Source organism: Lampetra planeri, chromosome 49, assembly GCF_965212315.1.
Source record: "Lampetra planeri chromosome 49, kcLamPlan1.2.h2, whole genome shotgun sequence".
NCBI lineage: Eukaryota > Metazoa > Chordata > Hyperoartia > Petromyzontiformes > Petromyzontidae > Lampetra > Lampetra planeri.
Genome location: NC_136155.1, coordinates 3,280,084 through 3,290,529, shown reverse-complemented (window position 1 = coordinate 3,290,529; position 10,446 = coordinate 3,280,084). Strand labels below are relative to the sequence as shown.

Genomic DNA, 10,446 nt, shown 5'->3' with positions numbered 1-10,446 from the left:
AAAGAACCAAGAATATGAATCCCTGCAGTCACGAAAGCTTTAAATCAAAACCAATTAACCGTTTAACGTGGCACTTAAGAACAAATTACCAGTCACAGCGAGGAGGTGTGTCATTCAGTTAACACGTACAAATTACAAACGTAAATTAAATGCCACGCACTATTTGAATTACGTCATTTGGACGCTTAATTTCGCACTCCAGAACCACTGGTGAGACTCGAGTAAAATTAATAGCAGTAACCACGACCATAGCGAGGAGAGGTATAGTGGATGCAGTGTGCCGGGAATATAAATATGTGCCCAGTGGAGTTGGTCAATACCTAGAAATGAGTAGCCATAGCGAGAAGATGTACAATGGACGTGGTGTGCCGGGTAGGGAAATACGTTGACGAGTCGCCGATCCCGACTGAGCCAGCTGACGCGAAGTCGTGGGTGCTAACACGTGTGGCACCAACACGTGTGGCACCAACACGTGTGGCACCAACACGCGTGAAATCCACACGCCTGGCGTGTACTTGACGGGAGAAGTGTGAATTTCAAAAGTCATTTTGGGCCGGAAAACTTTTGTTTGCTGGAAATGTATTTCAGTGAATATCCGATGTTTGTTGCACTGTTTTCCATTTATACTCTTAACGGAGTTATTTTTGCACAAATTTATATCTGGTTTTATTTCTGTCCCGTTGTTATCTCTTTCACCTTTGTTGCATTGCTGTGCTTGTTTTTATCTTTTTAAAGAAGTCAGTTTGGTGACCCGGGTGGTTTTGGCCAACGAGACTCATCCTTGTCCCTCGAAGTGCTCACCCGGTTACACGAAATAAACTTGAGCCACCAATATGCGTTTCACATAAATGCGTCACAAGTGCCTACTGATTGCCGAAGGCGGACCGCGCAATGATTAACCAGCCGACTCCACCTCGCCCAAGGTTTATGACCTCTTATTTTTAACAACAATAACTCACCAAATGTATCATCTACAAACGTCAGATGATTCGAAAGTTGCACCACCAGACTCCTGAATGAGACCACATCAGCCCAGTGCTCCCAATCCATTCACTGGCTCACAATCCCATCCCAAATCAGTTTCAAGATCGCGATCTCCGTTTTCAAGATCCTCCGTGGACTCGCCCTTGGAAACTTCTCCCCTCTCACCTCACGCTACCCCCCACCCCACTATCATATCTCTTCCCTCACGCTACTCCCCTCCACACACTCTCCTACCTCTCCCCTATCATCTTACGCTACTCCCCTCCACACACTCTCCTATCTCTCACCTCTCATCTCACTCTACTCCCCTCCACGCACTCTCCTACCTCTCATCTCACTCCACTTCCCTCCACGCACTCTCCTACCTCTCCCCTCTCATCTCACTCTACTCCCCTCCACACACTCCCCTACCTCTCCCCTCTCATCTCACTCTGCTCCCCTCCACGCACTCTCCTACCTCTCCCCTCTCATCTCACTCCACTCCCCTCCACACACTCTCCTACCTCTCTCATCTCACTCTACTCCCCTCCACACACTCCCCTACCTCTCCCCTCTCATCTCACTCTGCTCCCCTCCACGCACTCTCCTACCTCTCATCTCACTCCACTTCCCTCCACGCACTCTCCTACCTCTCCCCTCTCATCTCACTCTACTCCCCTCCATACACTCCCCTACCTCTCCCCTCTCATCTCACTCTGCTCCCCTCCACGCACTCTCCTACCTCTCCCCTCTCATCTCACTCTACTCCCCTCCACACACTCCCCTACCTCTCCCCTCTCATCTCACTCTGCTCCCCTCCACGCATTCTCCTACCTCTCCCCTCTCATCTCACTCTACTCCCCTCCACACACTCCCCTACCTCTCCCCTCTCATCTCACTCTGCTCCCCTCCACGCACTCTCCTACCTCTCATCTCACTCCACTTCCCTCCACGCACTCTCCTACCTCTCCCCTCTCATCTCACTCTACTCCCCTCCATACACTCCCCTACCTCTCCCCTCTCATCTCACTCTGCTCCCCTCCACGCACTCTCCTACCTCTCCCCTCTCATCTCACTCTACTCCCCTCCACACACTCCCCTACCTCTCCCCTCTCATCTCACTCTGCTCCCCTCCACGCATTCTCCTACCTCTCCCCTCACTTTACTCCCCTCACTCTACTCCCCTCCAAGTTTTCTCAGCTCCAGTACTCAAGTCGTCCTGCGCATGCCTCCAGCCAACCTTTGCTTAGTGGAAGGTCGCTCATTCTCCTCTGCTGCCCTCGTCGTCTGAATCTCCCTTCCCCCGCCCATCCGTGCTGTCGACTCCATGCCTGCCCCTGTTAAAATCCAAGTTCAACTCCTTCCTCTACTGCATACTCTCAAACCTAAATATAGGGTCTTTTTCAGACCACGAAACGACGTTTTTCAACAATATTAAACAAACAAAACCCCGCTTTAATGTACGTTTAAATGCCATAAAATATGACGAACTTGCCTTTTTCTCTACTCACGTACATTCTGAATAGTCGTGCAATGGGCAGTACTATATACTGCATACAAATGGTGCTTGTGAGCAGTAAAACATATATTGACCATGGTAAATCGTTCAACATATAAAGGTGCAGCCCTGCAATTGCCTAGTCACGCCACTGCTGGTGGAAAAGGGCCTCCACTACAGGGAGCTGTGGAGAGCTTATCTAGAGGTAGAGAGAAAGGAGGGGGCAAGCCTCCAAATGCAACTGCTTCTAAGGGCTTTCAGAGTGAGAAAAGCTGTGCGCGTAAACAGCATGGGCGGGCAGCCAGCGCCAATGTTGGAGCAAAGCACCAGCAGTACAAGTAGTACAAGTGTAGTGCCTGAAAGTAAGCGTCACGCGCACGCGGCGTACAGTGGGAGCAAATAAGGACACGGGGCGCTGATTGGCTGGTTGTTGTCGAGATGTGGGGCCGCGCTGTCTGAAGACGGTAGCAGGTGGCAGGGAGTAATTAAGGACGCAGGGCGCTGATTGGCCGAGAGGGTGTTGTTGTTGCGGAGTGGCACCGCATTGTGGGAAAGACATGCCAGGTGCCAGCGGGGGGGCTGGGGGCGAGTGGTGTCGCGGGGGATGCCTCAGATTAATTGAAGATTAATTGGCTCGGGGATAAAAAGAGGGGTTTTTGGAGGAGACGGGAGTTCGCGCCTGGGAGGAGACAGAGGATGGAAGAGTCGGAGCAGGAGTGCTAATAGCAGTGTAGGGTAGCAGTGGAGAAGTGTAGGGTAGCAGTGGAGAGGTGTAGAGTAGCAGTGAGACGACGAAGCCAGTAGGAGTGTGGGAAGAGAAGCTGATGTAGTTACGACAGAGTGGGACGGCGGAGCTGATAAAGAGCAGCCGAACTGTGGCGGAGAGAGTGGAGAGGAGAGTCGACGGAGGAGTGATGGGGAGCAAGTGAGGCCGGCGGAACGCGGCGAGCGAACGGAGAGCGCGGAGGAGAACCGTGGATCGGTGTTAGCTGGAGGAACGTTGAGCGATGTTGGATGGAGGAGTGTTGATCGAAATACGCGAAATAAAGTGAAGAGAAAGACAAGAAGCTGTCGAGTCGAGCGCTACACAAGTGTGGTGGGTACAGATGGAGACTCAGTCTTCTCTGGAGGCAACACGTTTATTTATAACAATAATAATAGTAACACAAGGTCCCTAACACAAGGAGGTAACGGCCCCCTTCACCCAATACCCTGGGGAGGTATAGCCTCCGGGCTAGCATGCCCTAATCACTGGGACCACTCTCTATATCACAGCCCTCCTGCTAGGGGGGACCTAGGGGAGGCTAGCCTGACCCGACACAGCCAAGGTCCTCGGGTCCTGACCACTGGCCCACTCGGTCCTGGCCCTGACAAGGACTTCGGGTCCGGGAGTTCCCAGGGTCCTATTCTGGGCTGGCTGTTCGGTCTTCTGCTTGACGACGAGGTCCGACTTAAATACGGTGCCCAGGGTCACTCCGCCCCTGGCCACGCCTACTCTCTAGAACTTTCTGGAGGTATCTGGATTATTGCGTAATCCCCCAGCCCCCACTGGGGGGCTGGGGTGTGTATCTCCAGTTCCAAACCACCCTCTGGGTTCCCTGGCCTAACGGCGTTACCTGGTACAGGCCCATGGCTGGTGCTACACCAGGTCAGTAGTGGTGACGGCGTATTAGGTACGCTAACAATACCGACTACACAAGTAAAGCGAGTGCGTTAGACAATGTCTCTGGTTATGTTTGGTTATTGTTGAGTAATTGTGAATGTGGTTATGCTAGTGTGGTCGTGAGTGGTTCTGTAATTGAGTGGCCGTCATTGTGGTTTAGTGATTGTGTGGTTTAGGGATTGAGTGATTGTGTGTTTAGGAGCGTTGGGTTGCTCTTCGTGCTTTTGGGGTCCCTTACTCTCTGCTCACAATCATTAAGGACCTTCATGATGGTGGACAGGCCCGGGTAAAGCTGTTTGGCCGGGAGTCATAGCCATTCACTGTTCACCTTGGGTTGAGACAGGGATATCCTCTGGCTCCTACACTATTTAATATATTTTATCACATTGTTCGAGGTGCATTACATTAATGTACTATAAAAATGTCCCATTCTGGCACAAATACATTGAGAGGCTGACATGCCTGGGTCAAGGGATGTGTCCGGAGTGAACTGATGATCTGGTAATTTCTTCTAAACTGAAAAGTTGGAGACTTCACGGTTATTATAATAACCTGGCGTGGTGCTGGCCAACAACCTCCTCATGTGCCGTGCCGGCCTTCATAGGTCCTCGCGAACAGCACTTGCCCCAACAGCCTTTTGAGGCTACACAGGGGATTTGTCCTTTAGCTTTGTTTTGTATAGATTGTGTCGCTCCTAGTGATGACGGTGTGTCTAGTTACGTGATTTATTGGCCCTATGTCCGACGGATAAGAGACACGGGGCCAAGGTCCAGGGATTGAAGACCCCAGATTAAAACTGACCCTGCTCAGAACCATTGGAACATCACTCATTAAAACGTTCACCCAGCCGGTCTGTCAACCGCACAATTCCGACAACCCTCTCTTGAAATCCTTCACCCATCAGAGTCTCACCGCCTAAATCATCTTACCCGTCAGCGTTGTCACTCACGCTCCCAATCACCCACGCCTGCCTGTGCGTCGATCGCTCGCTAACCCCCTTGACCCTTCCCTTACCCCCCAACCCACCCTAACCATGACTTTCGCCGTGCTCTTCGCCTTGACCCTGATCTTCACCCTGACCCTGCTCCATGATCCCGCCGCGGGGTTCTACCCGAACCAGGCCTCTCTGGGCGTGTATCGCGCCAACTACACGGACGAGTCCGTGACGGAGACCGGGGCACTGAGAGCCGTGGCGAAGTTTCTCGAGGGCAAAGCGGGGCTGGCGCCGGGTGCCTTGGAGGGTCTGTCGCCGCTCACGCCGACCACGCTCATCGGGGCCTACTACCAAGGTGAGAAGGTGCGAGACGCGGAGAGGTAATGGGGAGATGATGGAAGTGGGTCGGTGTGGTGGTGGGGAGGGAGGGTGAGAGGAAACACGAGGAGGGAGATAAGGGATGAGGCGCAGGGAGATATCGAGAGGCTATGGGAGAGATGCTTTGGAGATGAAGGACGAGAGGGGAGAGAAGAGAGGTGGTGAGATGGTTGTGGTAAGGGGATTGATTGGCGAGGTGAGTGATGGCGAGATTTAGTGGTGAAGGGATTGATCGGCGGGAAGGTGAAACTTTAACAATGATTTTTTTTCACATAGCGCCCTACGGCATCTCAGAGCGCTTTATCACATCACATCTCTACACGTGTGCAGGGCACCCCCCAGTGGCAAGTTGTCCCTTTGGCTTGCAAGCGCGCATTCGTCTCCATACTGCTAGTAGGGTGCGGTGACTGCTGCTGCTCTGTATCACCACAATTGAGTCATGTGCGGTGTATTATTTTTGGTCGTTATGTGTACGATGACGCCGGAACACAACGGCCTACTCTTGCGAAGCATTCACTGGGGCGGCCGCTGGGGGCGAACCGTGAACCTCTTGCAACGAGCGGCGACCGCGACACCGCTAGGCCGTGCCACAGCCCTTTGTGAGGGGATTAATTGGTGAGGCAAGAGATGGTGGTGAGGTGAGGAAATGAAATTATTAATTGGCGAGACGAGAGTTGGTGAGGCAATAGGGTGAGGGGATTGGTGGGAAGGTGAGGCTTTGTGAGACACGGGGTGGTGAGGTGAGAGATGGTGAGGGGATTGGTGGGAAGCAGAGGCTTGGTAAGACTCAGGTGGTGAGGGGATTTATTGTTGAGGTGAGTGATGGTGAGGCTTGGTGGTGACTGACCCGTCTTTGATCCCCCTCTTGCTAGCTAACGTGTCGGCGGTGAGGTTCGTCAAGGCTCTGCAGGAGGTGGTGGACGGGAACAACTTCATGGAACAGGCCTATCCCGACATCACCTCCTACTACGCCAACTGCGAGCAATTTTCAGACAGTAGGTTCCGCGGGGAACTCGGGTCCCCTCTCGCACCCCAGCCACGGTGATCCACATCCCCCCTCATCCCCCCTCATCATCATCCCCTTATCACGGGGGTTGCCATTCTCACCTCTCCGCCCTTTTATGCCCCCGCCGCGAGTGTGCGTCTGTGCACAGGCGAGTGCACATGTGGGTGAGTACACGGGTGGGTGAGTACAAGGGTGAGTGAGTGTGAGGACACCCACGCACTTGTATGTTGTTAATCATTTATATTTTCGACGTGATAATTGATAACAGCCTCCACCGAATCGGCCCTGCTGCCTCGGTCATGCTCATCCCCTAGGTCGACTAAGCCTCAAATGAGTGCGAACCTGGGAACCCGAGTTCTATTCACACTCGTGGCCAACACCAGTGGCAATTATCTGAAAAGGCCTTGGTTCCTGGTGCACTGTGTAAGGCTGTCAGGCGTGGTGCTGGCCACCCAAGCTCGTGTGTTGTGCCGGCCTTCATAGGTGCTCACTAACAGCACTTGCCGCAACAGTCTGTTAAGGCTATAGGGGGGATCTTTGTCTTTGGATAAGTTGTGAGTACACTCACGGATTTGTATGTTATATATCATTTCATTTTTCGAAATCACGCTAATAAGGTACACTGCCCGAAACGTCACCTATTATATATTGATGCCCACTTCAACAAAACATCTTAACACTGGTTTTATTTCCAGAAATGGTATAGCCTATTCTTATTTTTCATACTTTGAGACGAGCAAATATGTCTGAAGGATATAACTGCTCAACCCGAGCTATAAATGCTGTAATATGTGCATAGGCTTTGAACTGTTCGCATTTTGGCATTGATCTCTGGTCGGACACTGGTGAGACTAGGCCATAAAAAGGCTGTCTCAAGTGTAGGCAAATCCGTTTCAAAGACAATGAATATATTATCAGAGCATGTTTGGATGTTCACCATAAGTACGTGTGTTTAATGCAGACTTGATTCCTTGCTAAATGTACCTATTTGGTGTTTGAACATCTTAACACTTGCTTAATTGCCGAAAAAGAGTACAACCTATTATGTTTCCACATAAATGGCCCTGCAGCCTTCGCTTGCTCTCATGGCTTTGCACCGAGGACCATTGTGTGTGCTTGTGTCTGTGTGTGTGCAGCAAGAGGGGAGTTGGGCAAGTTCCGCAAAATTGCCATAAGCTATGCGAACTTGAGCAGTCCAGCCCAGGCGAGGAAGAGCCTGGGTCAGATGCTGCACATTCTCAACAAGTTCTACTCCAACACCAACTGGATCGAGCAGGGCAACCTGGACCCCCTGGAGGCCCTGGGTACGTGGGGTGCAGGGGTCGTGCCCACCTGTACACGTCACCCACCAGTGTGTCCAACCTCGTTCCACTCGCCCACTGCTGTGTTGACCCGCTGTCTCGGCCTCGCTGTGCGCAGCGTTGCACCGCTATCCGAGTAGTTAACCTCGCATCCAATAAACCCTGAGAGCCAGGGTGAGCATCCGACTCCAAACGTTATTTATTGAATTAAACGAGGTAAAACTGATGGAAAAACACAGCACAGATACAGCATCTGTTAATACTTGGAAATATCAATACGATGAATGAACACCACAGCATCATAACATTGTATTAGATAACATGAACTCAACAATAGATCCTGGATGGACCAGACACCTGCATTAGTACTGCATAGCTATACAAGAGAATAAGCTACTGTGTTAAACAAAGGCACATCGTGCAATCATCACACTGCACCCCAGATGTACAGCACTGCATATACCACTGCACTATGAATGAGACATTTCGTCATCTTTGCTCTCAAGATCGCAAAATAGTTACTTGGGTACAAGTTTGACTCGACTTATTCAATTACAAGTAAGGCAAGTTGCAGGTTTCGTTGTTAACTAGGCCTCGTATTTATCATAACAATTTAACAGCATTATAAAGGCATTTACAGCATTATAACGGTCATTCTAACATTATAACAGCATTCCCAGTATTATAAGAACATAAACGAACTTACAGACAATGCTTCTTAAAGTCCCACAATGTACAGTTACAGCTGGCTTCACTGGGACGCGATTTGTGCCGCCATCTTGAACTCTGTGTAATGGCGGACCCCCAGCCTCGTGGCTGAGAGGCTGTCAAATCGGAACTTCCTGGTCACGTGACCAAACTCAACCTCAAAACAGGAAATTCCTATGTACTCACACTCCCACTCCTGGTTGTGGAGCAAAACACCTGCCGTGAGGCAGAACACCCCCATACCACATACTCACCCATATGTTAGCCCTGTAACACCTTCTCACCTGGGTCCCACACTTAAAAAATAAGCCTTTCCACTTTTTTCCTTAATTCGCACAAATATGGTATATTTTGAGTGTTTTCCCCCCAATCCCCTATATGTAGGGGTCACGCATGGGTCACATGACCCCTACATCTAACCTCAGCGTGCCCCCGCACGACCTCTACAAATATATTGGTGGGGTACAAAGACCCGCGAGGGGGTTTGAGTGAGTTCTTTAACTCATCAAAAGCTCAAGCTCATCAGGGCACGGTAGGCGCCCAGCGTGGCTAGCCCTTCATCTTTTGTAAGGCGGGGGAAGCTGATACAGGTTTCCTGTGCTTTGTGCGATTTTACGTACATATGCTGCTAACTTATTTCTACCCATTAATTGACGAAATGCGGTTTGAATTGTCCCTGCTATACGGTCGGACACGGGGCATTGCTTGTGGTGCACTGTATTGTACGCGCTACTCGGCAGGCAGCTCATCTCCGCGTGCGGTGCATTGTGGGTTGGGTCTTTGCGGTCCATGGTACGGGATTTCGCTTTGTTCGCCCCATTTTTGGATTGCATCTACCCGCATAAAACGAGCAAACATGCAATGGGATGCCCCGTTTGAAGATCCACTCAACGGCTTCCTGAGATGCTAATTGGATAAATGAAGTGCTGCCCGCAACAGATGTTAGTGGGCAGGTTGAAGCGATACGTTCTATGGTCTGGGACGCCATGATCACAGTCGCGCTGGGGATCGTCCATCATCATCATCAACGCCCAGAAACAAACACAAAACGCACACGAGCCAGCGCCTCCTAGTGGCTCTGTGAATGCGGAGCGCAGCACAAATCACTTTCACAGCACGGGGTAAGGGGGCCCACCCCATAGCAGCAGTTCCCAACCCTTTCGAGTGTGCCGACCCCTTTTCAACCTCCAAACGTTTCGCAGACCACCACATGGTACTTGCTGTTTGAATGATTAATTTCCTCTGTAGTAGTCTCGCGGACCACCAGGGGTCGGCGTCCTAGAAGTTGGGTTCTCAAAGTGCGGACCCTGACCACTCGTGGTCTGCCACGACCCTCGAGGTGGTCCGCTGGCTCAAGCAAATGAAGGTTGATCTGGAAATAATGACAATGTTAATATCATGTGTTTTGGACATTAATTCATATATGTTTTATATTTAATTAAAAAAACCGTAGGTAAACTACCCTGATTAAACTACCCTAACCCTAAGATCTTAATACCTCCCATAAAATACCTTTTTAGCTGCGTATTTTGTTTATGTTCCAGTAACGCTCATCATCCTGTATTACTGAGAGAAGCGAATGCGTTTTGGGAATGTTTGTATTGGCCGCGTGGTCCGCCCGCCAACACAGTTTGAGATAACACTGCTCTCGAGCAATCACTTGAAATGTACTTGGGCCACGAAGGTCCGTGGCCACCGGTGCAGTTGCACCGCCTGTACACTTGATAGTTACGCGACTGGACACTGAATGTCATTGCTGCCTGTTCTCCACCCTTCCCTCCTGCAGTGAACATGGACCTGCCATTTCCAGCAACTGCATCCTCAACCTTGGCCACTTGCACAGACTGCACGACCACAAGGCAAGCCCCCCCCCCAACTCCTCTGCCATCTCCCCCCCCCCCTCGTCTTTCAAGTACCTCGTGCGATGTGTAAAAATATTGCCACCCGGGGAGACAAAGGCGGCCGGGCGTGGTGCTGGTCACCCACCCCCGTTCC

At 51.1% G+C, this 10,446-nt stretch overlaps 3 protein-coding genes across 3 annotated transcripts in view; 2 read left to right on the top strand and 1 right to left on the bottom strand.

Moving 5' to 3' along the window:
* LOC144733972 (procollagen galactosyltransferase 1-like) overlaps positions 1 to 2,292 on the bottom strand; it is a 3,959-nt gene extending 1,667 nt beyond the window's left edge. Inside the window, 1 exon segment of the mRNA XM_078616001.1 lies at positions 2,204 to 2,292. Coding sequence (XP_078472127.1) covers positions 2,204 to 2,292 — 89 coding nt within the window.
* A 2,600-nt stretch (positions 2,293 to 4,892) lies between these two features.
* Positions 4,893 to 6,496, top strand: LOC144734001 (uncharacterized). The gene is made up of 2 exons (XM_078616030.1): positions 4,893 to 5,413; positions 6,309 to 6,496. Exons 1-2 carry the CDS (start codon positions 5,158 to 5,160, stop codon positions 6,479 to 6,481), a joined length of 429 nt encoding a protein of 142 aa, XP_078472156.1. The 5' UTR covers positions 4,893 to 5,157; the 3' UTR covers positions 6,482 to 6,496.
* An 875-nt stretch (positions 6,497 to 7,371) lies between these two features.
* The window catches only part of LOC144733970 (von Willebrand factor A domain-containing protein 7-like), a 52,329-nt gene continuing 49,254 nt past the window's right edge, over positions 7,372 to 10,446 (top strand). The window contains exons 1-3 of the mRNA XM_078615999.1: positions 7,372 to 7,384; positions 7,579 to 7,746; positions 10,238 to 10,310. Of these exons, the coding sequence (XP_078472125.1) occupies positions 7,372 to 7,384; positions 7,579 to 7,746; positions 10,238 to 10,310 (254 nt within the window). The remainder of the gene's footprint in view (positions 7,385 to 7,578; positions 7,747 to 10,237; positions 10,311 to 10,446) is intronic.

Coding starts and splice junctions, on each gene's coding strand:
- LOC144734001 (XM_078616030.1), top strand. CDS start 5,158: ATGACTTTCGCCGTGCTCTTCGCCTTGACCCTGATCTTCACCCTGACC. Junction 5,414..6,308: donor CATCGGGGCCTACTACCAAG/GTGAGAAGGTGC, acceptor CCCTCTTGCTAG/CTAACGTGTCGGCGGTGAGG.